This window comes from Pantherophis guttatus, chromosome 1, assembly GCF_059756535.1.
Source record: "Pantherophis guttatus breed Tessera chromosome 1, ASM5975653v1, whole genome shotgun sequence".
In the NCBI taxonomy this organism is placed as follows: Eukaryota; Metazoa; Chordata; class Lepidosauria; order Squamata; family Colubridae; genus Pantherophis; species Pantherophis guttatus.
The window spans coordinates 21,420,053-21,444,373 of record NC_142063.1 but is presented as its reverse complement, the minus strand read 5'-3'; the positions used below and the strand labels follow the sequence as shown (position 1 = coordinate 21,444,373).

At 43.4% G+C, this 24,321-nt stretch overlaps 1 protein-coding gene across 2 annotated transcripts; it reads right to left on the bottom strand.

The window, feature by feature from the left end:
* Positions 1-507: 507 nt before the first annotated feature.
* On the bottom strand, positions 508-20,713 carry LOC117677441 (uncharacterized). 2 transcript variants are annotated; one of them, XM_034437632.3, is made up of 3 exons: positions 20,634-20,713; positions 15,898-16,734; positions 508-1,345 (listed from the first exon to the last, which is right to left on the bottom strand). In XM_034437632.3, the coding sequence occupies exons 2-3, from the start codon at positions 16,731-16,733 to the stop codon at positions 1,204-1,206; spliced, it is 978 nt and encodes a 325-aa protein (XP_034293523.2). In that variant the 5' UTR covers position 16,734; positions 20,634-20,713; the 3' UTR covers positions 508-1,203. The 2 variants fall into 2 exon arrangements, with proteins under 2 accessions (XP_034293523.2, XP_034293522.2); XM_034437631.3 differs by lacking the exon at positions 20,634-20,713 and having other exon boundaries at positions 15,898-16,838.
* Between the last annotated feature and the right edge of the window lie 3,608 nt (positions 20,714-24,321).

The window sequence follows — 24,321 nt, the reverse complement described above, 5'->3', positions numbered from 1 at the left end:
AAGTGGTATTAACACTTCACGTGATCTTGATTCTATCCCTCTGTTTATGCAGCCTAGAATTGTGTTGGTTTTTTTGGCAGCTGCAGCACATTGCTGGCTCATATTTAAATGGTTGTCCACTAGGACTCCAAGATCCCTCTCAATTACTATTATTGGGCGAGGTACCACATATACTGTACCTGTGCATTTTGTTTTTCTTGCCTAAATGTAGAACCTTACTTTTTTCACCATTGAATTTCATTTTGTTAGATTTTCTATTTTCCTCACAGCAGCAACCTGGTGAGTTGGGTTGGGCTGAGAGACAGCAACTGACCCAAGATCACATCTAGCCAACATTCGTGCCTAAGACAGGATTAGAACTCACAATCTCCTGGTGATTGTCCCAAAGTCCCCCAGCCAGCTTTCATGCATAAGACAGAACTAGAACTCCAGCCTCCTGGTTTCTAGGCCAGCACACTATACCAAACTGGTTCATCATGAAAGTGAAATACCGTCACAAAATGACCATTTATTCATTTATTATATTTGTTTATTTATTTACATTTATTACATTTCTATACCATAAGTCACTCTGAACAGTTTACCACCACATCATAAAACAATTTAAACATATAGTTAAAAATATGGTTAAAAACAGAATTAAGAACAAGGTTAAAATTTACAAATTAAAAGAGAAAATCAATGTTTAAAGAACTTAGGTTAACAAGGCAGAGGGAGTGTCCCTAAACCAATCCCTACCCCTACCCCTAGGGCTGCATCATCCTTTTAGACTCCTGTGCTCATTGGCAGAGCCAGGTCTAACCCTCTTCCAGAAAACCAAAAACATTGGGGCTCCTTTTGCCTCTGGGGATTAACATGCCCCAAAGTGTGGGCAACAGCAGAGAAGGTCTCCTACCTCATAGGTAGGAAACATAGGTAATCCAAATCAACAAACAAACCTAATGAATATCAAGATAAACAACAATGAGAAGATAACATAATGATGCCTGAAGACAATCCATTCCACCACATCACCATAACCATGCTAAAGAAAGCCACAGTGATGGTCTCACCCAACCTGTAGGTCCCATCTAACTCTTCAGTGATTTACAAGATGCCAGCAAATGAATTGAGGTATGGTGTTCTGGAGAACGGGCATTGCAACAGGCCCAGGAGATGTTTTGGGTCATCCTTGGTCATAGCAGTGTTGATGGAGCCAAGGTATCACTGGTCTGGAATAATGTAGACATCATCTACTGCTTCTGGTATAGACTTCCCAGTATAGTTGTAATATAATTCCTGAGTATTAGCGTAGACGGGCTGATGGCCTTCAGCAGAATCACTGTTCTCACTTTTCGATGGAGACCTGAGGGCCCAAAATCCCCCAAACAAAAAAGATTATTATCATGTCCCCCCCATGGAATCATTTTGATCCTCCTCTCATTTTTGATCCGATACAGTATGTATTATTGTTTTAAATTGTTTATTTTCCTTTGGAGACCATTTTGAGGGCTTTTAAGGGAGCTATTATAATAGCAAATGTATTCATTATGCACCTGTAACTAAACACAGTCTAGACATAGAATTAAAAACTGCAATTAATATTAAAAGCATAATACAAAGAGATGTTAAATCACATTATGAAGTAAGAAGTCTTTAGAGGAGTGTAGAACTTTTAAGATGTGTGGACTTCAACTCCCAGAATTCCCCAACCAGCTCGTTGAAAAACATTGGCCCTAGATCAAATGACTCATGATATAGAGAAATCAACTTCTTTACATTCAAATTAATGAGTAATGTAAAACAAAAACAAAAAAACCAGAATGGCCAAAAAATGAAGCTCTCTGTGAAGCCATTAATATTTAAAATTAAAGAAAATTTGAATGTACAGTTGTTCAGAAAGATTCTTGTGAAATAACCACTGTCAACCATTCAGTCTGTTTTCTTTTCCCTCTCTGGCAAGTATCATAAAACATTTTAAACTACTGCCTGCAGTTTGGCAGTTTGAATCTCACCGGTTCAAGGTTGACTCAGCCTTCCATCCTTCCGAGGTCGGTAAAACGAGGACCCAGAGAGTTGGGGTCAATATGCTGTAAAGCACTGTGAAGTGTTATATAAGTCTAAGTGCTATTGTTGTCTGTCTGTCTGTCTGTCTGTCTGTCTGTCTGTCTGTCTCTATCTATCTATCTATCGGGGGGGAGGTTTTTTTAATGGATTCTACCCATACGCTTGGAAGATATACAGTATATTCCAACTTATCTCACCTTTAAGCTCCCTGCAGGACTAATTATTTTCCAAATTATCTTCTTTCCTCTGCTAATGACAAGAAATGCATTTTTATCCCATTTTGAAGCTTGCCATCTGCAATTCATCATGGAGAGAAGCTTCACACATTTTCCAAAAAGTGGAAAGGTGCTTCACCCTCATTTAAAAATAATGGGGAGAGACAATATATGTTCAGAAAGCATTATGGTGTTCATGAAAAGCTAATTATTTCTTTGGGTGTATATGGATTTCTTTTATTTGGTGTCTGCCTATATTTGAATAGGTGTTTCAAGTTGTGCAACAATTATTATTTATTAAATTTCTAACTGGCCACGTCCCTGACACAGCGACTTTTGATGGCTTATAATATAATAAAAACTTAAAGGCTTTTTCGTAAAGCTTTCAAAATCCGGCTATGCACCTGAGTCTGGGGCGCTACATGCACCAAGGGCCCCACCTCCTGGCTATATTGTTAACAGGCCAGACAGACGCCTTTGATTTGTATATATTCCAAATTACAGGTTTTAATGTTTTTACTGTTTTAATGCTTTTTACCGTTTTTATTGCTTTAAGATGTTTGTAAGATTTTAATTGTAATACATGTTTTGAATTAAGAGCCGCCCAGAATTGTTTTGCTGAGACGAATGACTATAGAAGTCAAACAAACAAACAAATACTAAATAAATAAATAAAATTAGAAAAAAAATTGAGTAGAAAAGTTAAAAACCTAGATGTTGGGCAGCCTGGGGATCTTCTCCACCTGGTCGGCCGCCCCCAATGTAGCAGTCCTCTGTTGAGGTCCCAGACCAAGTAGCAGAGCCAAGGATTTTCTCCTGGAGCAGGCCAGCCAAAATTCTTTGGCCGAAGTAGGCCCTTTCCACTGAAACGAGTGGAGCGGGCTACTCCCATCAGGACCAGACGGTTCCTCAGATAACCTGGATCCATGCCAGGAAGGCCTAAACGATGCTAGACCTCTTGCGCGATTTTAGTTGAAGACATGTCAAGGGCTTTCACTGGAGGGGCAGGCGATGGAGGAAACTCTTTCAGAAACAAAATCTGTTTTTAAGACTGGTTTTTGACATTTAGGGCAGGGATAAAAATATAAGAGCCTTGGTAGTACAGTGGTCTAAGGCACCCTGTTATTAAGCTGGTTATTAAGACCAGCTGCCTGCAATTACTGCAGGTTTGAATCTCGCCAAGGCTCAAGGTTGACTCAGCCTTCCATCCTTTCTAAGGTAGGTAAATTGAGGACCCAGTTGTGGGGGCAATAAGCTGACTTTGTATAAATATACAAAAGAATGAAGGCTATTGCTTAGCACATTGTAAGCCGCCCTCAGTCTCCGGAGAAGGGCGGCATATAAATCAAATTAAAAAAAAAGAAAAAAAAAAAGAGGCCCACTAGTTCAAATAAAAAAGCCCTGCCTAGTCTAGTATTTTAACTCCATAAATTTATTGTCAGAAGAAGACTGTTCCTATACATAAAACTTCCATGCCTAAGAGTGTTTGACAGGCACACCCTAATTCATAAGAATTCTACCAATTAATCAGTGGAACAACTTGCCTCCAGAAGTTGTGAGTGCTCCAACACTGGAAGTTTTTAAGAAGATGTTGGATAAGCATTTGTCTGAAGTGGTGTAGGGTTTCCTGCCTAAATAGGCAGGGGGTTGGACTAGAAGACCTCCAAGGTCCCTTCCAACTCTGTTATTCTGGTTTATTCTATGTTATGCTATGTTAACATAACTCCACAAACTCCGCGGAAGATGTTACCTCGCCTGATAATGAGCTAGGGAAACCAACCCACAAGCTCGGAGAACGAGCCTTCGCCCTCATCCTGCACCTGAGCTACAGATATTCGCCACTATTGCAATGTTATGTTATGTTAAAATTTTGCTTGCGACAGAGGCCAGTCTGATGCCGCTGGCCTGAAAGGCATGAAAACGGCCCGATTCAATGAGAGGCGGTCATTGAAACACAGTGCCATTTTTCTGCTTAAAGATAGTTCCTCTCATTCCACTTTTGCGACCTTCTGATGAGCAAAGTCAATGGGGAAGCCAGATTCATTTAACAACCGTGGTATTAATTTAACAACCACAGTGATTCACTTAACAATGGCAGCAAGAACGACTCAAAAGATCTGTAAATCGGGGCAAAGCTCACTTAACCACTATCTTGCTTAGCAACAAAAGGTTGGAGCCTTCTCTGTGGGGGCACCTATGATCTGGAACGAGCTCCCCTGGAGATACGGAGGATCCCGGATCTGCGCACCTTCCGTCGCGCGCTTAAGACTTTTTTATTCCATCAAGCTGGCCTGGCCTAAATCTTCTCCCCTTTTTTAAATGTAAATTTTAATTTGTTTTAAATTATGGGGTATTTTAAATTCAGCCAAATTATTTAATTCGTTTTTAATTTATTTTAAATTTTTGTATTTATGTGTTTTATCTTGTGGCTGTTCACCGCCCTGAGTCCTTCGGGAGAAGGGCGGTATAGAAATTTAATAAAATAAAATAAATAAATAAATAAAATTTTGATCGTAAGCCGAGGAATACCTGTAATGGCCACCCACTATATCGATTGGGGAAGCTAATGATTCAGGCAGCAGAACAGCAGCCTGAAAATCCTCTGTGGTAGACTATTTTAAGCACAACTGAAGAAGCACATTTCTGCCCAGGAAGTTGCTGCTGGGAACAAGGCGTAGGGTTTCAATGGGGACTTTCTCCATTCCTTTTCCTGGCTATTACTCAAAGCAGAGAAAAACGGGGTGGGGGGAGAGAAAGAGGGAGAGATTGCCCAACCGGAAATTAGTTAAGAGAAAAAGCTGAGAAACACATGACCTGTGTATGCTGGCACAGCTCGATGACTCTTAAAAAAAGCTTTCTAAAACGAATGTTTGCAGTGGGCATTTCTAACTGTAATGGGCTGTGAGAAGAACCTTGGGAGTCAGGAGGAAGAGCTGCAACCAAGTCAATTGTCAGACTTGGGTCAATTGAGACTCTGGAAAGAATTCAGAGAAGAGCAAAAAAAATGATTAGGGGCCTAGAACATATGAAGCACGATTGCAGGAACTGGGCATGCCTAGTATAGTGAAAAGAAGGATCAGGGGTATCAGTCCTCCAATACTTGAAGGGCTGCCACATGGAAGAAGGGGTCAACCTATTCTTCAAAGCACCAGAAGGCAAGACAAGAAACAATGGATGGAAACTAACCAAGGAGAGAAGTAACCTAGAATTAAGAAGAAAATTCCTAACTGTGAGAACAATTAACCAGTGGAACAACTTGCCTCCAGAAAATGTGGGCGCCCCATCACCTGAGGCTTTTAAGAAGAGACTGGGTAGTCATTTATCAGAAATAGTATAGGTCTCCTGTGAGTGCAAGGGGTTGGACTAGGAGGGGAAGCCAGATTCGTTGAATGATGAAATGATTCGCTCAACAACTGCAATGATTTACTTAACAACAGTGGCAAGAAAGGTCATAAAACGGGGCAAAAAGACTCACGTAATAATTGTCTTGCTTAGCAATGGAAATTTTGGGCACAATTGTGGTCGTAAGTTGAGGACTGCCTCAGGGGTGGGTTCTAAATTTTTTTACTACTGGTTCTGTGGGCGTGGCTTATTTTGTGGGTGTGGCTTGGAGGTCATGTGACTAGGTGGGTGTGGCTAGCTGGTCAGAGTCATTTCTGGAAGGTCCTCGCACTTACGACCCAACTCATTTATTTGCTTTTAACACTGATCAGCTGTAGAACGGCCCTTTGAAGCCCCGCGGCAAGAGTTTAAACAGTTTTTTTCCCTCTAGTCATCAGCTGGGACTCAGGAGGCAGCAATAGATTGGGGGTGGGACCAAATAAAAGGTAAAAATAACGTGGGGGGGGAGGGCGGGGGGGGGGAGAACCGGTTCGGTGACGTCATATCGTCACCGCTACTGGCTCGGCCGAACCGGACCGAACCGGGAGGAACCCACCACTGGACTGCCTGTAACTTATGACCAGCTCTTGCACTTAAAAATGGTTACAGTGTTTCCGTAGTCACCCAGGATCACACGACGGCCATTCACAGTCTTCCCAGACAATTTCTAACAAGCAAAGTCATTGGGGAAAGCAGGATTCACTTAATCATTCTGACAAAGAAGGTCGTAAAACTGGGCATAGACATGTGGTAACTCACTTAACAACCACATAACAACAGAATTTCAGGTCTCATCTGTGGTCGTAAGTTGAGGACTTCCTGTAATACTGTGTAGTGCAATTTTTCAAGTGGTCTTCCCCTGCTGTAAAGGCTACCTTTTTCTCAGGGAACCTGGCAACTTAATTTGAGTTTGTCTTAACACATTTTTGAGCTGACTTGACTGTTGACATTGTAGTTTCCTCTCACACACACATTTCCATCTCTCTAAAGCTTGCTGGCTGTTTATACTTAGAGAAGCCTCAAAGGAGGGGGTCACTCCTCTTGTTGTTTTTTGAGATTTAATGGAAACCCTGGAGAAATCAGGTTGCAGTCAACAGGGAGGCCAAGCACACAGACCAATTTAAAAAAAAAAACACTACAAACTTGAATATCTTAAAGGAAATTCTCCTCTCCCATTCCTTCCCCCATCTTAGGAAATGTTGAAAACAAATTTTCTTCCATCATACTAAGAATGTGGACTTCCAGAGAAAGGGTGGATTATGTGGATCTCTTTATTCTATAAATAAATGGCATCACACAGCCACACTGCTTAGGATTTCCACTGATCCTTACAACCCAAATGTATCCAAGGATGTTTGTTTGTCTGTCTATCTGTATGTATGTGTGTGTGTGTGCCAAATACTGTATTAATGTTAATACAGTATCTACATTAATGTGTGTTGGGACTGCCATCTTAACTTAACTTCCCCAGAAATTCTCAAACATTACATTGCCACGAGTCTCTAAAACGATTCATGAACTCTGCCATTTACACAACAAATGATTTCATTGCAGATAGGGTGTGTCCAGAAATCAATTCACCCTCATGTGAGTCTTTGAGATGTCATGAACTTTGTTTATTACATTTACTTCAGTAATTACATTATTCCCAGATATTTCAAATTTGTATAGCAGCCCATCACAAACTTGTACAAGTTTGTGATGGGCTGCTATACAAATTTGAAATATCTGGGAATAATGTAATTATTATAGTAATAATGTAATTATTATAGTAATTATAGAATAATGTAATTATTATAGTAATGCACAACATGGTTGTTTTGCCTACATTTCCTGATCAGCCTTTTTATTAAAAAAAGGGGAAAAAAAGAGAGATTGCATTCCCCTCTAAATTGCTTGTAATCACTTAGAAAGTCACATGCCCTATAGCTCTATCCAGCTGTCCATCTATGTACCTACAGCCTTCTTAGGAATAGTGCGTTTATCTAATATTATACGTAACTTTTGATATTGTGATAGTTATAAAGTTTTATGGAAAAAATGTAAATGGCAGAAGCAGCAAAGGGGAGTCTTTTCCAGACCCCTCCCTACCATCTCTGTCCTCAGCCCAAGATCATATCAGCAATTCCCCCCCCCTTAAGAAGACTGAGGTAAATTGCGATTTGTTGGCTGGGTTCATACAACATCCTACATTAGACTACAATGGGGTATTTAGTAGTTTGTAGGTCTATAAACTAAGTGATCTATCAGGACCAGAACAATCCTAAGGTGTAGCGTGAACCAACCCACCATGTTCAGTCATAATATGACATACTTGTTTGGGCAAAGCATGCTACAGGGTTACAGTATTGGGTTAAAGTAATTTAGTTTGAGAATGTAAATGTGGTGTGTGAAACCAGCCCTGGAAGATCATGGGTTCCCAAATCTTGTCCTTGCCCTTTCCCTCCTATTCTAGCAGAAGCTACAGATGACTTTCTCTTTCAGTTCCTCCATCCTTAAGCCAGTTGTTCTACCATCTGTCCTTTTATTACCTTTTATTGGGCTCTTCATTTTCGTTTCTGTTTTTAATTGGATTGACCCCACCGGAGTAAAACAAACCCAGAGAAGGAAAGTAATCTCCTTTTCTAAAAACAAGATGTGCTTATACGTCCTCTTTTGCCTTGACATATCTCTTAACTCGATTAATCTCATTCAGATTGTGTTTACGGGTATTTGGAAATTTGGGGAAATTGACCAATCTCTCAACAGGAAGAGGAAGGAGACTCTTGGATTAGAGAAGACTACATGAAAGCCAGTTAGATGGGATTACTGGCCAAAATAACCTTCAGATCAGCGGTGGGTTTCAGATTATGTTACTACCGGTTCGCCCCACGCGCACAGACCCGATTCGCACGCACACGCACTCAGTTTGTGTGCATGCCTGCCTTCCGCACATGCGCCTGGCCTAAAAAATGTGCTGAAATAGGATGGCATAGAGCTGGGGCAGCACACTTTCCGCTACTGGTTCGGAGAAACCAGTTTGAACCGGCTGAATACCACCTCTGCTTCAGATATTTTATTATTTATTTATTTATTTATTTATTTATGTAATTTATATGCCGCCCTTCTCCCGAAGGACTCAGGGCGGCTTACAAGAAGGAACAAGAAATTACATAAACATCAAAGTCAATTTAAAATTAGTTAAAATTAATTAAAAATTTAATTAAAATTATTAAAAATCACCCCTACGGATTCAGCCCATTTGGTGAAAAAGCCACGTCTTCAATTCGCAGCGGAAGGAGAGGAGGTCAGGGACTGTCCTGAGGCCGGTGGGCAGCCCATTCCAGAGGGTCGGTGCTCCCACAGAGAAGGCTCTCCCCCTGCAGGCCGCCAGCCGACATTGTCTGGCTGATGGCACCCTGAGGAGGCCCGCTCTGTGTGAGCGCACCAGACGATGGGAGGATGGCAGGAGATGATCCTGCAGATACCCCAGGCCTAAGCCATGTAGGGCTTTATAGGTGAACACCAGCACCTTGAAACGAACTCGAAGAACCACCGGTAGCCAGTGCAGCTCGGGCAGGAGGGGTGTCACACGGGAGTACCGAGAAGCCTCCGTAACAACCCACGCGGCCACATTCTGGACTAACTGTAGCCTTCAGGTGCATCCCAAGGGTAGCCCCATGTAGAGGGCGTTACAGTAGTCCTACCGAGACGTAACAAGGGCATGAGTGACCGTGGCAAGGGCATCCCGATCTAGGAAAGGGCACAACTGGCGCACCAGGTATACCTGTGTGAAGGCCCCCCTGGTCACGGCTGTCAAGTGATCTTCTAAAGATAGCCATGAATCCAGGAGGACCCCCAGATTGCGGACCCTTTCTGAGGGAGTAAGGACCTCCCCTCCCATCACAAGAGATGGAGCCACTAGATCACGAGATGCCTGTATCCACAGCCACTCAGTCTTGGATGGGTTGAGTCTGAGTCTGTTTCTTCCCATCCAGGCCCGTACCGCTTCCAGGCAGCGGGACATCACAGAAAGGGCATCCCCAGAGTGATCCGGGGTGGAGATATAAAGCTGAGTGTCATCAGCATATTGGTGGTACCTCACCCCGAAACCACAAATGATCTCACCCAGAGGCTTCATATAGATGTTAAAGAGCAGGGGGGAGAGAACCGACCCCTGAGGCACCCCACATGTGAGGAGCCTCGGGGTGGATCTCTCTCCCCCGTCCATAGAAACTGCGAGCGGCCCGAGAGGTAGGAGAACCACCGTAAAACGGTGCCTCCTACCCCCAACCCCCTGAGTCGCTGCAGTAGGATACCATGGTATCGAAAGCCGCTGAGAGGTCAAGAAGGACCATGATGGAGGAGCAACCCCCATCCCTGGCCCTCCAGAGATCATTCACTAGGGTGACCAATGCCGTTTCCGTGCTGTAACCGTGCCTGAAACCCAATTGGTACGGGTCTAGGAAGTCAGTTTCCTCCAGGAACTGCGGGAGCTGCTGTGCCACCATGGACTCAACAACCTTCGCTATAAAGCGAAGGTTGGAGACTGGACAATAGTTGTTAAGGGAGTCTGGATCAAGGGTGGGCTTCTTGAGGAGGGGATGAACCACGCCTCTTTAAGTGTGGCGGGGAAGACCCTTTCCCTCAGAAAAGCGTTGACAACCGCTTGAATCCAGCCTCCAGTCACCTCTCTGGCTGCAGAAACAAGCCAGGAGGGACAAGGGTCCAATAAACATGTGGAGGCACCCAGTCGACCCATGATCCTGTCCACTTCATCCATTGAAACAGGCTCAAACCCAACCCAGATGTTACCATCAGGACAGGCTCCTGTCTCCTCGCCAGACTCTGCCCAGTCAGAGTCCAACCCAGTCCGAATCTGAGCAATTTTATCTTGCAGAAACTGTACAAAATCCTCAGCTCTGCCCTGCAAGGGGTCCTCCCTCGCTCCATGATTGAGAAGAGAGCGGGTCACTCTAAACAGAGCGGCTGGGCAGTTTTCTGCAGATGCAATGAGAGCGGCAAAATATTGGCGTTTTGCCGCTTCCATTGCCACAAGATAAGACCTAATATGGGTTCTTAACTGTGTTCGGTCAGATTCGGATCGGGAGGATCTCCAACTGCCCTCCGGGCGTCTTCTCCGACGCTTCATTTTCCTGAGCTCCACGGTAAACCATGGAGCCACCTGGGATCTGCGTTGGGTCAGAGGCCGCAAAGGCGCGATTCGATCCAAGGCTCCCACCACCGCCTGTTCCCAGGCCGTGACTAGGGCCTCGGACGAATCATGGGTTAAGGAGGCAGGAAATGGCCCAAGCTCCGTCAGGAACCCTTCCGGGTCCATCAGGCACCTGGGGCGGAATCCCACAACCCCCTGCCAGAGGACAAACTAATTGGAGCTGATGAGGATTCACATCCAAAAGACCCCAGACTGCCTATTCAAGTTCCTGGCCATATGAACTGGGTAATCTAGACCAGTGATTCTAAACCTCAACAACATTAAGACATGTGGACTTCAACTCACAGAATTCCCCAGCCAGCAAGCTAGCTGGGGAATTCTGGAAGATGAAGTCCACATATCTTTAAACTGCTGAGGTTGAGAAATATGATCTACATTATGCAGGTTGGTAAATTTCTTCAAGACCTTGCTTTGAAATGCAGAGTTGAATGACCACTGAATGATGGAGTTAAAAAAAAAAAATCTACAGATCATGAAAAATGGTAGAATATGGGTACTTTGCTACAGCAGATCGTTAGGGGGGAAATGGGAATTGCCAAGAATTAAGAAACCCAGCAAATTTATTGCAGTCTTGTGCTTTTTGAAAAAGAGAGACTTCCTGTAGTCACATAGGCATTTCAGGAAGCCCGAGAAATAACTCTCTACTTTACTGTATTCAAAGTTCTCAGTTCTGCCCACTGCAACTTTAAACAACTTTTGCTGTCCATCTTGATAAGGTTAGCAAGTCAATGCAACATGATACATTTGTTTACAAAGATTTTTTTTAACTAAACCAAAAACAGACAGTTAAATAGAGAAGACCTATTCCGGATGATGAATTTTCATTGAATGTTACAGTACTGGATTATTTAATATTGGAAAACATCATTTAGACATTCTCATGCTAGAAAATCGCCTCTTTTTTTAAAAAAAAATCAATTTGAAGAGGGTATTGGAAAATTTAATTTTTTGCAGGTTTTCAGACCCTTTGGGTTAGAGGTAGTCCTCGATTTACAACCAGGGGTGGGTTCTAAATTTTTTTACTACCGGTTCTGTGGGCGTGGCTTATTTTGTGGGCATGGTTTGATGGTCATGTGACAAGCAATTCTTTAGGATTGAGCAGAGGTACTACCAGGCTTTTAACTGCTTACAGAGCCGTACCAGTCTACCCATTTGTTTTTGGAGTGTTCTGGTCTACCTATTTGTTTTTGGAGTGCCCTGGTCTACCACCACACTGCCTTTTACTGCTGATCAGCTGTAGGGCAGCCCTTTGAAGCACCGTGGCAAGAATTTAAACAGTTTTTTGCCGCTCTGCCATCACCGAGAGCATCGGAAACTGCTTTCAGGCAGCTTGGCCTCAATTGCCAATCTACCACCACTGAGCGGTTTACAAGGAGCAGATCAGTTCTAGCCGATCAGTTGGGAAGCTTCTTGGCTTCTCAATTTAAAGCTACGGTGTCTTGTTTTGTTTTTTCTCTTCTTTGTCAAGTGAGCCCTGATTTTTTCCTTCTAGCCGATCAGCTGGAACTTGGGAGGCAACGAATAGATTGGGGGCAGGGCCAGGCAGAGGTGGTATTTACCGGTTCTCCGAACTACTCAAAATTTCCACTACCGATTCGCAAGAACCGGGGAGAACCGGTAGCAACTCACCACTGCTTACAACCATTTGTTTGGTGACTGTTTGAAGTTACAAGGCCAGTAAAAAAAGTGACGTATGGTATGACCAGTTGCAGGATCTCCATGGTCATGTGATCAAAATTTGGGCACCTGGCAACTAGCATGTATTTATGACATTTGCACTGTCCCGATGTCATGTAGTCACCAGTTATAACCTTCCCATCTGGCTTCTGATAAGCAAAGTCAACGGGGGAAGTTGGATTCACTTAATAACTGACTTGCTTAGCCACAAAAATTTTGCGCTCCATTGTGGTCATAAGATGAGAACTATCTGTATTTGCATCTCCTCTCATCTTTTTGTGCTATGCTAGGACACTGCGAAAAGGCAAGCTCGTCATCTCACCTCAAGATTGTAGTGAGGTACTTTAATGATGATACTTTACCATTATTTGTGCATCAATAAGATGCAAAACAACACACAAAAAATGATGATGCAGTTATATGTATCATCAAATTACCACCGCCTTTTTGTAGGGTTTTATCTAGGCACTCCATAGGGAATATTAGGAAAAAAAGGAATTGCAAATTAACTGAAAAAATGGAGCAAGCTATAGTATGCACAATCTATTTCTGAAATGAAAATTCAAACTTCCCTTATGTAAACAGGAATTCAGAAAGGGGGAAGTTCAGGTTTAAAAGATACCTCCATTGCTACAATCTGAGCCTTGATGAAAAGCAATTTAAAATAAAACAAATGCATCCACCACCACCCCAATCCTTTTATTCCTCATGCTGTTTCCAGATTTCAAACTAGAATTGGGCCTTCGTTTATGCTGAAGTCACAACGCACAAGTCAAGCAACAGTTGTATATGACCCAGAATCGTAGATAGCTGCAGATTATATGACCAAAAAGTACGTCACTCTGGTTCACTCAGAACATAACAAAAGAGAAGTTCAATTCCAGTTCTCTGACAGACAGGGAACTGATGCTGCTTTTAACAGACTCTTTTCTTTTTCTTTTAATTTTTTTAAACATTCTGGGGGCAGCTGACTGGACTAAGAGGCAGCTACAGAAGTCCCCTTTTATTTCTTCTATACAACTGGAATGAGCTGTGAAAACGAAGTTGTATGCTTTTGACTCTTAAGAAGGGGTCACTAGGGGTATTTTGGCTCTCTATGTTGCATTTGTTTGGGGGAGACCAATTTGTTTAAGCAGCGCTTTTCAATTTTGAGCTAGCTGGGGAATTCTGGGAGTTGAAGTCCACACATCTTAACGTAGCCAAGGTTAAAAAAAAAAAAAAAACCCCGCTGGTTTAAAGTCCTGTAAGTTTAATAAACTTATTTTGCTCCGAAAAACGTAATTGTCCTGTTTAAAGTGGGTACATATTTCTTCGTGAGATGAAATGCCTTCTAAAAGAACACCTGTTGTTTTAGAGCCTAATAGGTGCAGAAGAAATACTGAAAGGTATCTCTTCTGTGGCCCCCAGGGGTGGACTGCTGGGGGTTCGCAGGGATTCGGGAGAACCTCTAGCTAAGATTCTGTGCAGTTCGGAGAATCCCCAAATCCCACTCCTGGCTGGCCCCGCCTATCCCACCCCTCCCCTCCCAGGAGTCCCCACACGGCCTGTTTTGGATGGAGGTAAGGCTTGGGGAGGGCGAAAAACGGGCCTACCAGAAGTTCTGTTTTCAGCCTCCAGAGGGCCTCCGGAGCCTAGGGAGGCCGTTTCTGCCGTCCCGGAGGCTCGAGAAAACCTCAGGAGCCCAGGGAGGGCAAAAACGACAACATCACCTCCCCCGCCATGGCCATGCCCACCATGGCCACGCCCAGCAACTGGGCAGAGAATCCCTTGCTAAAATTTTTGAAGCCCAGCCCTGGTGGCCCCCAAACAGTTCCAGAATTGTTTGAAGAATTTGACAATTTGACAAATCTTTGTTTTGGCGGGAGAAGCATTGGGGATCTTGGAGAGCTTTTATGGGCAAAATCCTAGAATCACAGAAGGTAAGGATTGGGTGAGATCTTGGACATTGTCTAATTCAATCCTCTCCATAGTGCAACTATCTACTACTACAGCCAATTTATTTATTTTGCAAATAGATATGGCCTCCCATCTTAATCAAATATGTCTGGGCAGCTAACAAGCATAAAACAAATGCATACCTGTAAAAACACGGAAAAGAGTTAAATGAGCAATAAGGACAGCAGGTAAAGCTACTATAGTCATCTTCTCAACAATGCAGAACGAAACAGAGACTCAGCTGAACTTATTTCCTGGCCCAGAAGCCAGAAAGCAGAGCCAGAGTTCTGTGACCTTCCAAAAAGCCATTTGAACCTCAAGCTGGCCACTGATTCGTTTAAATGCCTCCTTCAAGGTAAAGACCCCCATGTACTCCTACTGAACAGCTCTTCCTTTTTTCCTGAATAACCAGCTGACACCTCTAAACCAGGTATGTCCAACGCTCAGCCCTGGACAGCTATTAATGTGGCCCATAAGACTGTAAATTTCTAACATTATTATGTGATTTTTTTTTTGCAATTGTTCCTATATTATATATTGTATTGTACAGGTAGTCCTCAATTTACAACAGTTCATTTAGTGACTATTTGAAGTTACAACAGCACTTGAAAAAGTGACTTATGACCATTTCCCCACACTTATGACCATTGCAGCATCCCCATCATCATGTGATTTACATTCGGATGTTTGATCACTGGTTCATATTTATGACGGTTGTACTGTCCTGGGGTCCTGTGATCACCTTTTGTGACCTTCGGACAAGCAAAAAATCAATGGGAAAGCCAGATTCACTTAATAACAGTGTTGCTAATTTAACAACCGCAGTGATTCACTTAATAAATGGGGCAAGAAAAACCGTAAAATGGAGCAAAATGCACTTAATAAATTTCTCACTTAGCAAGATAAATTTTGGGCTCAGTTGTGGTTGTAAGTTACCCAAATAGGAGAACCTATGGCTTAGAGGTTAATACATCTGCCTAACATGCCGGCAAGCCCAGGTTCGAATCCCAGAAGGGTATGGCTAGCTGATGAGAGCTAAATTGCTTGAAATAGATCTATACTAGTCTCCCTTTATTTCGTTGTCAGTAAATATATATATGTGTGTGTGTGTATGTATATATATATATATATGTATGTATGTGTGTGTGTGTATAGAGTGTATACACACTGTAAATACTGTGTATACTGTGTATACTGTGTGTATGTATATATAGAGTAAATACATTGAAGCTGCTTAAGGCATCCACTTCACTCTTTAAAACTTTTAAAACCTGGCACCAAATGGGCCATGATGACCCCTCCCCCCCACCCTATTTGGAGGGCATCCCTTTGCAAGCCCCAAGCAAAGCAATGAGTTTCGTTTTGTTTTTTTAGTTTGATGCTGACATAATGTGCTTTCCCAAGACATAATGCCTCCCGATTGCTCACCTTTTGGTAGTAGTCTGCTTCCGGTTCTGGTGGTTGCCTTGCCCGCTTTTCACTTTGCCCACTCTGCCCTTGGATTGGTCTTTCAAGACATTCTCATAGTCTTTGTGGAACTCTTTGTCCTGAAATCTATTCCCTGGCTGGGGTAAGCGGCTGATGTACCTTGATTGTCCAGCAGTACCTTCAGATGTGTTGGAAATTCGTTTTTCTTGATTGATTGGGGCCCCTGCCTTCCTCCGGATTACAAAGAAAACCAGGATGCCCAACAGGAGCAGAATCAAAATTGGTACGATGATGCCAACATAGAGACCATACCCAATGCTAGCAGAGCACTTATCCTTGTAGTAATCAGTTACATTATCCAGTCTTTCAGAAGTGAAGCACTGGCATTTGATGCCTTGGTCTGAGCAGTTGTGGCAATATTTCACAATGCCACGAGCCACACTGCAGTGACAGTCCACGCGCAGCTCCTTCAGACAGTGATAGGACTCTTCAATGGATAGAGAGCCAAGTTTGTTCTTCTCCAAACTCAGGACCTTCAGATTGGGTGTTTTGTCAAAGAAGTCGGAAGGAAGGCTCTTCAGTTTATTTTTGTGAAGAAACAACGATTCCAGCTTTTTTGCAGACTCCAATTCTGATAATGTTGCGATGGAGTTATCGGACAGATCCAACTCTTTCACTGGTTTCCATATACTGAAATTGACTTTGGGGTAAGGAAACAAGCCACTGAAATTCAGGCACGGTGTGTCATTGAAGTATGTAAAATTGATCCTGGGACATGCAGCATCCACATGACAGCCAAAGAGGAAAAACAGCAGAGTGGCGAGCAGGCCCCACATCCTACAGTACATAAAGGCAAATTGGAGGGATGTATGTAGCAAATTTGTCAATTCTAATCCATCCTAATTTTACAAATCTGCTGTGGTAATCTCCTCTCTTTTTTCTCATTTATGCAATTCTGCCAAACCTGAGGGTCTTTTACAAAAGTCAGCACCCCAATGTTGTTGTTTTTTTGCCCAGCATCTCAAAAATTATGTATATTAGTTTTGCAATTTTGCCAGATTTCCCTACTTTTCCCATCCAAAATAATTTCCCAATATAATGCTTTTTCAGGTTATACTATACTGTATGAATGTTGACTCTCTTTTTTTAAAAAAAGAGTGCTGTAATATTTTAAAAAGTACTGTACACATTTTGGATGATATGCTTTGGTTCAAAAAATAAAAAAAAATTAAAAAAATGAATTTGCATCTAAATCCTTCTCCTAAATTTCTTTCCGGCCTCGACAATAACATGGCAAAAAAGCTAGATCCTTCTGCATCATGAAATTTGATTTGGCAGCCAAGGAGCCCTTCTCAATTTTCATTATTTTATTTGTTTGTAAGGATTCTTACAACAATTAAACCAACTCTACAAGAGATCCTGTACTGTGTTCAAATGGCTTAATTGGTTGCCACGTGCCACCACCAAGTGGTGAAAAATGCAGTGGGTAGCACTATTATGGGCAGAATAGGGAGAGGCTTATTCCACCCTTTGTGGCCATTTCTTGGCAGAGATACAAACTTAGATTTATTATATCACATCTGTAAGATTTGGAGTGCTAAAAATTCATGATTTAAGAAAAAGGAATATGGGGAAACCATACAGTGGCTAGTAAAGACTGTTCAACTGAATGAGACCAAAAGTCCATTAAAATCTTTGTGCATTTCCAAAAATGCTCCAGCACATGATTGGTGTTCAAAGATAGATTGCCTGGGAATAAGGTGGATTTACATAGCTAACACACTCGAAAGAATAGAATAGAATAACAGAGTTGGAAGGGACCTTGGAGGTCTTCTAGTCCAACCCCCTGCTTAGGCAGGAAACCCTACATCACTTCAGACAAATGGTTATCCAATCTTTTCTTTAAAACTTCCAGTGTTGGAGCATTTACAACTTTGGAGGCAAGTTGTTCCACTGATTAATTGTTCTAACTGTCAGGAAATTTCTCCTTAGTTCTAAGTTGCTTCTCTCCTTGATTAGTTTCCACCCATTGCTTCTTATCCTACCCTCAGGTGCTTCGGAGAATAGCTCGACTCCCTCTTCTTTGTGGCAGCCTCCGAGATATCAGAATACTGCTATTATGTCACCCTTTGTTCTTCTTTTCATCAGACTAGACATACTCAGTTCCTGCAACCGTTCTTCATGTGTTTTAGCCTCCAGTCCCCTAATCATCTTTGTTGGTCTTCTCTGCACTGATCTAGATCAACCCATTAAGCCCAGCCCTCAGATTCCAATGAAAACCAATCAGATGTCTTTAGCAGGCCATTAAAAGGCATAAATGGAAAGTCGATTGCTGTTGAATACAGAAACTCCATTTTGCTATTAATGTCAGGAAACAAATACTAGTACTTTGAAATGAAATTTGCACCCTCAAGTCAGTCTTGATTCCTGGCAATTATCTGGGCATGTTTTTAAAAGTACAGTAGAACCTCTGGTCATGACCATAATTCGTTCCATAACTTTGGTTGCAACCCGATTTGGGTGTGACCCGATCCTAATTTTGGAAATTTGGCGCTTACACGGAAGGCAAAATCAGCTGCAGGGGGAGGGAGAAATTTGTGAATTTTTTGGTCGGAACCCGATTTGGTCGTGGTCAGAAACGTTCGTGACCAGATGTTCTACTATAGTTTGCTATTGCCTCCTTCCTGGGGCTGAGAGAGAAGGACTGGCACCAAGTTAGCCAGCTGGCTTTGCCTCTCAGCCAGAACTACACCACCTGAGTCTCTTACTAAAACTTTATTAATCTAGATCATAATAGCAGAATCTTGGAAGTCACCTCTCCATCTTATATCAAAGAGAGTCAAAGCAGGGCAATCTGGAGTGTGTTTCTCACATTTTTCTTCATTCCTGGGCATTCATGTTTCACTAACAATTTTATTACCGACAAAGCCATCTCTGTTCACCTCTATAAGGTAAAGGTAAAGGTTCCCCTTGCACATATGTGCTAGTCGTTCCCAACTCTAGGGGGTGGTGCTCATCTCCGTTTCAAAGCCGAAGAGGCAGCGCTGTCCGAAGACGTCTCCGTGGTTATATGGCCAGCATGACTAAATGCCAAAGGTGCACGGAACGCTGTTACCTTCCCACCAAAGGTGGTCCCTATTTTTCTACTTGCATCTTTTACGTGCTTTCAAATTGCTAGGTTGGCAGAAGCTGGGACAAGTAACAGGAGCTCACCCTGTTACGCAGCACTAGGGATTTGAACCACTGAACTGCCAACCTTTCGATCGACAAACTCAGTGCCTTAGCCACTGAGCCACCACGTCCCTTTATATAGTTTACCTCTATAGCAGGGGTGAAATCCAGCAGGTTCTGACAGTGTCTGGAGAACCAATAGCGGAAATTTTGAGTAGTTCAGAGAACTGGCAAATACCATCTTTGGCTGGCCCCAGAGTGGGGTGGAAATGGAGATTTTGCAGTATCCTTCCCCTGCCACGCCCACCAAGCCTTGCACACAGAACCAGTAGTAAAATAATTTGGATTTCACCACTGTTCTATAATCATGTCCAAAAGACGTACCTTGACCTCTCCTTCACTGTGAACCATCTAGCATCACTTTTACTAATGAACAACTTACAAATTAACATTTTGTTTACAGAAACATTTCTGCCTTCAGAAACAGAATGGAAAGGCTTACTGATCAAGTGGTTAGACTAAGACAAGAAAGATCCAAGTTCCTTCTAAACCACAAATATCACAATTGACTCTAGGGTCAGATACTTCCATAGTACTGTACAGTACTATGTGTGGTAGTACTGCAACACATACCACCTCACAAATTTGTTGAAGGATATGGGGTGGTGGAGGAAGGGAGGAATTAATTAAATAAGCTGCTTGGAATGGTGCTTAATATCTGAACTCAGACCAGGGAGTTTCAAACTCATCTTCAACGATGGAAACTTACCGGCTACTTCTCTCACCATAACCTACCTTACAAAATTGTTGTGGAAATAAACTTTTTTTTTTTTAAATTTGATTTATATGCCGCCCTTCTCCGGAGACTCAGGGTGGCTTACAATGTGCTCAGCAATAGCCTTCATCCTTTTGTATATTTTATACAAAGTCAGCTTATTGCCCCCACAACTGGGTCCTCAATTTACCTACCTTAGAAAGGATGGAAGGCTGAGTCAACCTTGAGCCTTGGCGAGATTCGAACCCTGCAGTAATTGCAGGCAGCTGGTCTTAATAACCAGCTTAATAACAGGGTGCCTTAGACCACTGTACTACCAAGGCTCCTTTATGGGAAAACTTGAAGCTCTTTTATGGGAAAATAGAGTCAAGCAATACCATCCACAATGCAGATCGGGTGGTTGAGAGATGATTTATACGCATATTCAATCAACTTTATATTCTACTTTTCTTCTAAGACCTCAAGTTGCTAGTGGTAGTTTTAACTTCATAACAATCCTACCAATTACGGCAGGTTGATCTGAGAGATGGTGAGCGACCCTAAGTCACCCATTAAGCTTGAAAGGTTGAGAGTGGAGTTGAATCTAATCCAGTGTAACTTTTGAAACTGCAACCCACCGTAACTGTTGTTTTGCTTTCCCATTCTCTTCTATTGTACAGTAACTGCACTCCCATTTTGCCCCCAGCAGTTTATTCCAGCTGCTACCCGAGAAAGGCTTTTCAAGACACTAGTCCACAAGATATATGGGACTTATTTTCCCACCCACCCCCAAACGCTTCTCACACCATACCTTGAAGTCTTCAAGAGATCTTGTCAGCTTTGCTCTCTTGCGCTGTTGGCATTGCTTGTGAAGGGGAAAAAAGGGAACCAGCAAAAGTTCCCTCTTTCAAATATCTATGAAGGGTGGGAGGAAAGAAACGGAAGTGCTGGGGGGTAGGGGGGTGGGAAAGGCCCAGTTACTCAACCTCCTGAAAAGTCAGTACAGAGAAGCATCTGCCATTGTCAAGGGGCTGAACTTAACGTTTTGGGGTTTGATCACATCTTTGCAAACAAGTTCCCTAAAATATGAATTGGTCCTTTGGAAGTGAGCAGCTTCAGAACAGAAGCCAGGAAAAAACAAGGAGGGAACCTTGTTGAGCGATGAGAGGGGCAGGGTCAGGATGCAGCGCCAGGACACATTGGGGTGGGGCCAAGATGCACCCAAATTTGAGGCAGCCTAATGTCAGGCCCAATCTACAGGGAGACTAACACTGACATATGTAGGGGGGAACAGTATGATGCAGTGTGAATCCCCATCTCACTGCACCTGGGAATTTCCTCCTGCCAGTCAGCTGTTAGAGCAGCTACTGTTAAACACAATTTTAGCTTTCTTCGAAAAGAACATTAAACTCGTCTGTCAAGGTTCCGACTAATGAACCCAACCAATTCAGCAACTCTGAGACTTTTTACTTTCTCAAAGAACTGTTTTATTGAGTCTATCATTTCGGCACGATTGAAAATAAAACCAGCTCTGACATAATTAAAGAATGGATAACTCCCTCCCTCATTGTCCAGTAGGTGTTCTGGTGTCTCCTTGGCAGCCTCTTCCCGTCTCTGGCTAGCACCTGTTGGGATGACCTTGATTCCCACGGGATAGTAGATTGTTTTGTCTGATCTGCATGCCAGCCTCTTCCCCTCTTCCCATACTGTGGGGCAACCCGAGAAACAAAAAGATGGCTGCGACAGGCCTGGTCCCTTTTGAAGTTGACACTGTCTTTAAAAATGTGTCGACCTAATACATGCAGTCCTCACTTAGTTACCACTCCTTCTGTGACCACTTGAAGTGAGGATGGTGCTGAACAAAAAGATTTACAGTTGTTGTGGTCTGCCAGCAGCCTGCGGAGCTGGCAGCAGAGTCAGACAGTGAGGAGGCTGAGGAAGAACATGGGCCAGTCCTGGAGGCTGGAGAAGGCCCGGATGAGGGCTCTGCGTCAGAGGCAGAGATGGGGCCAGGGCCATCTAGGAGTGATGTGCAGACTCCGGAGCCTCCAGAGGCTGACAGCAGAGAGACAGAGGAACAGGAGGAGCCTGTTCCTAGTGCATGCATGAGAAGAGCTGCCAGAAGGCAAGAGCAGCTAAAGCAAAAAGGACGACTCGGGAGTGAGGCCAAGAGATGATTGGCCCCTCCCATAAGGCTTAAAAGACCAGCAATGGCTCTTGGGCTCTTTGTCGGAAAACAACGTTGATAGATTTGTTTCTTGTCTTGCTGCATTTATTTCTTGTCGGCATCTTCTGCTCCCGAATTTTTGCCAAGAAAAGCCTTTGGCAGGTTGCCTAATTAGATCAAGGTTGGTGATAAGGCTGAAGAATTGTGCTATGAAGAATTTGTTTTGAATTAGTTTGGACTACGCTGAGAATGAGTTAATTCTCATCTGTTCTAATAAAGTCTGTTTGTTTCGAACTGTTTGCGTCTGATAATACCTACTTGGGCCTGGGTCACAAAAACAGTTGGCCCTCAAAGTTGTGACCATCTCAGTGTCCCCATAGTCACAGGTAATTGCCATTTGGGCACTTGGCGGCTAAATCGCATTTATGATAGATGCAGCATCCCACGTGATTGCTATTTGTGACCTTCACTGCCAGCTTCTGACCAGCAAAGTCAGTGGGGAAGCCTTCAGGAAATCACAAGGCACGGTCATTACCTGGCACTTAACGACTTCTGCACCATGCACTTAAAGACTGCAACTGGAACTGCCAGAATTGCCACTGTAAATCCACACGGACATGCGAGTATTTTGTTTTGCGACATTGTCACTTAGCCATGGAGTTTCCAGTCCCAATTAGGGCCGTTAACTGAGGGCAACCTGTAACTGAGAGGATGGTACAATATTGCCATGAAGCAGGGATCTCTCTGCAGCCGCAATGCACAACCTCCCACCACGCCTGTCACCTATTTTAAGCATGGCTTCCTGTTTTGGGGGGGTTGCTGGCCAAGCAAAAGTGGGAACTCAGAATGCTGTACATGTGTTGCTTCCATCTTTATTTCCTAGCATGTCTCAGAGCTTCACTTGAACAATGTGGAGATGGTTCCTCCTTTGGGCTCAGCACCTGCTCCTTGGCTAAGCTTTTAAGCACTAAGGGAGCACTTCTTCTAGGGAGCACTTCCCATTTTCCAGAAAATCGTAGAGAAAGAACAGAAGCACCAGCTATGATTGTGCTTGAATAAGCTTCACATCCACTGAGTTAACAGAATAACAGAGTTGGAAGAGACCTTGAGATCTTCTAGTCCAACCCCCTGCTCAAGCAGGAGACCCAGGCAGCCTATACCATTTCAGACAAATGGCTGTCCAATCTCTTCTTAAAAGCCTCCAGTGATAGAGCATCCACAACTTCTGGAGGCAACCGTTCCACCGTCAGGAAATTTCTCCTTAGTTCCAGGTTGTTCTAGTTCAGACTGAAGTTTACATTTCTCAGATACAATCTAAATGCTAGGAAGATCAAAAACAAATATGTTTGCTGTTGGAAGAAATATCCATCTGGTTTAGTTCCAAGCCAGGAGAAAGACACCTGAAACATGGAGGCTGATTAGAAAGATGGTTTAATGATGAACAGAACCACCAAGCCCATGGTCCTGGTGCAGCTGAACACATGGAGTTAAGAGTGAGGGGTATTTATACCTTCTCTTGGGCTTTGAACTTGAGTTTCCTGTTCCTGTGCAAGAACATTATTCTGTTGGCTGTTGTAGGGTCATAGCTAGCTTTATAGGTTGTCCCAGGTTTGGTTGAAGTTTGCTGGGTGATACATTGTCCTTAGGAGATTGTGCAATGTGGTGAGCTCTGCTGCTAGTGGGTTAATCCAGAGGTGGGTTTCAGCAGGTTCTGACCAGTTCTGGAGAACCGGTAGCAGAAATTTTGAGTTGTTCGGAGAACCGGTAGTAAAAATTCCGACTGGCCCCGCCCCCATCTATTCTCTGTCTGTTCTGCCCCAGCTCTGGATTTCTGAGGATATTGACACACACCAACGGTCCTTATCAAATTTATTAAGTAGCAAGAATAAACAAGACCGGCAAAGGTTGGCAACCAGCCCAGAAAACAAGGTATGATAAACCAAAACACTCTGATAGTAATACGAGTTGTTTCTAGCAAGAAACTTACTAACGGTGTGTGACTTAAATAGGCTAAGGGAGTAGCCAATTATCCTCAAGCCTTACTCTTGAGGAGACCTCCTCCTCCTGAGTAGCCACTTCTGCCTTTTGGCAGCCCTGCGTGCCCGAGCATTGAGGAGAGGCTCCTCCACTTCGCTATCTCCACTTGAAGGAGCCTCTGGAGGTTCTGAAGGCCCTGGCTGAGTCTCTGCCTCCGGCACCACATCCTCTTCAGCCTCCTCGCTGTCCGACGCGAGCGCTGGCTGCGCCGGCTGCTGGCGCAACACCACACCAGCCTCCTCTTCGTTGGGATCAGCCATGATCCACACAGGCCGCTGGCGGGCCATAACACTGC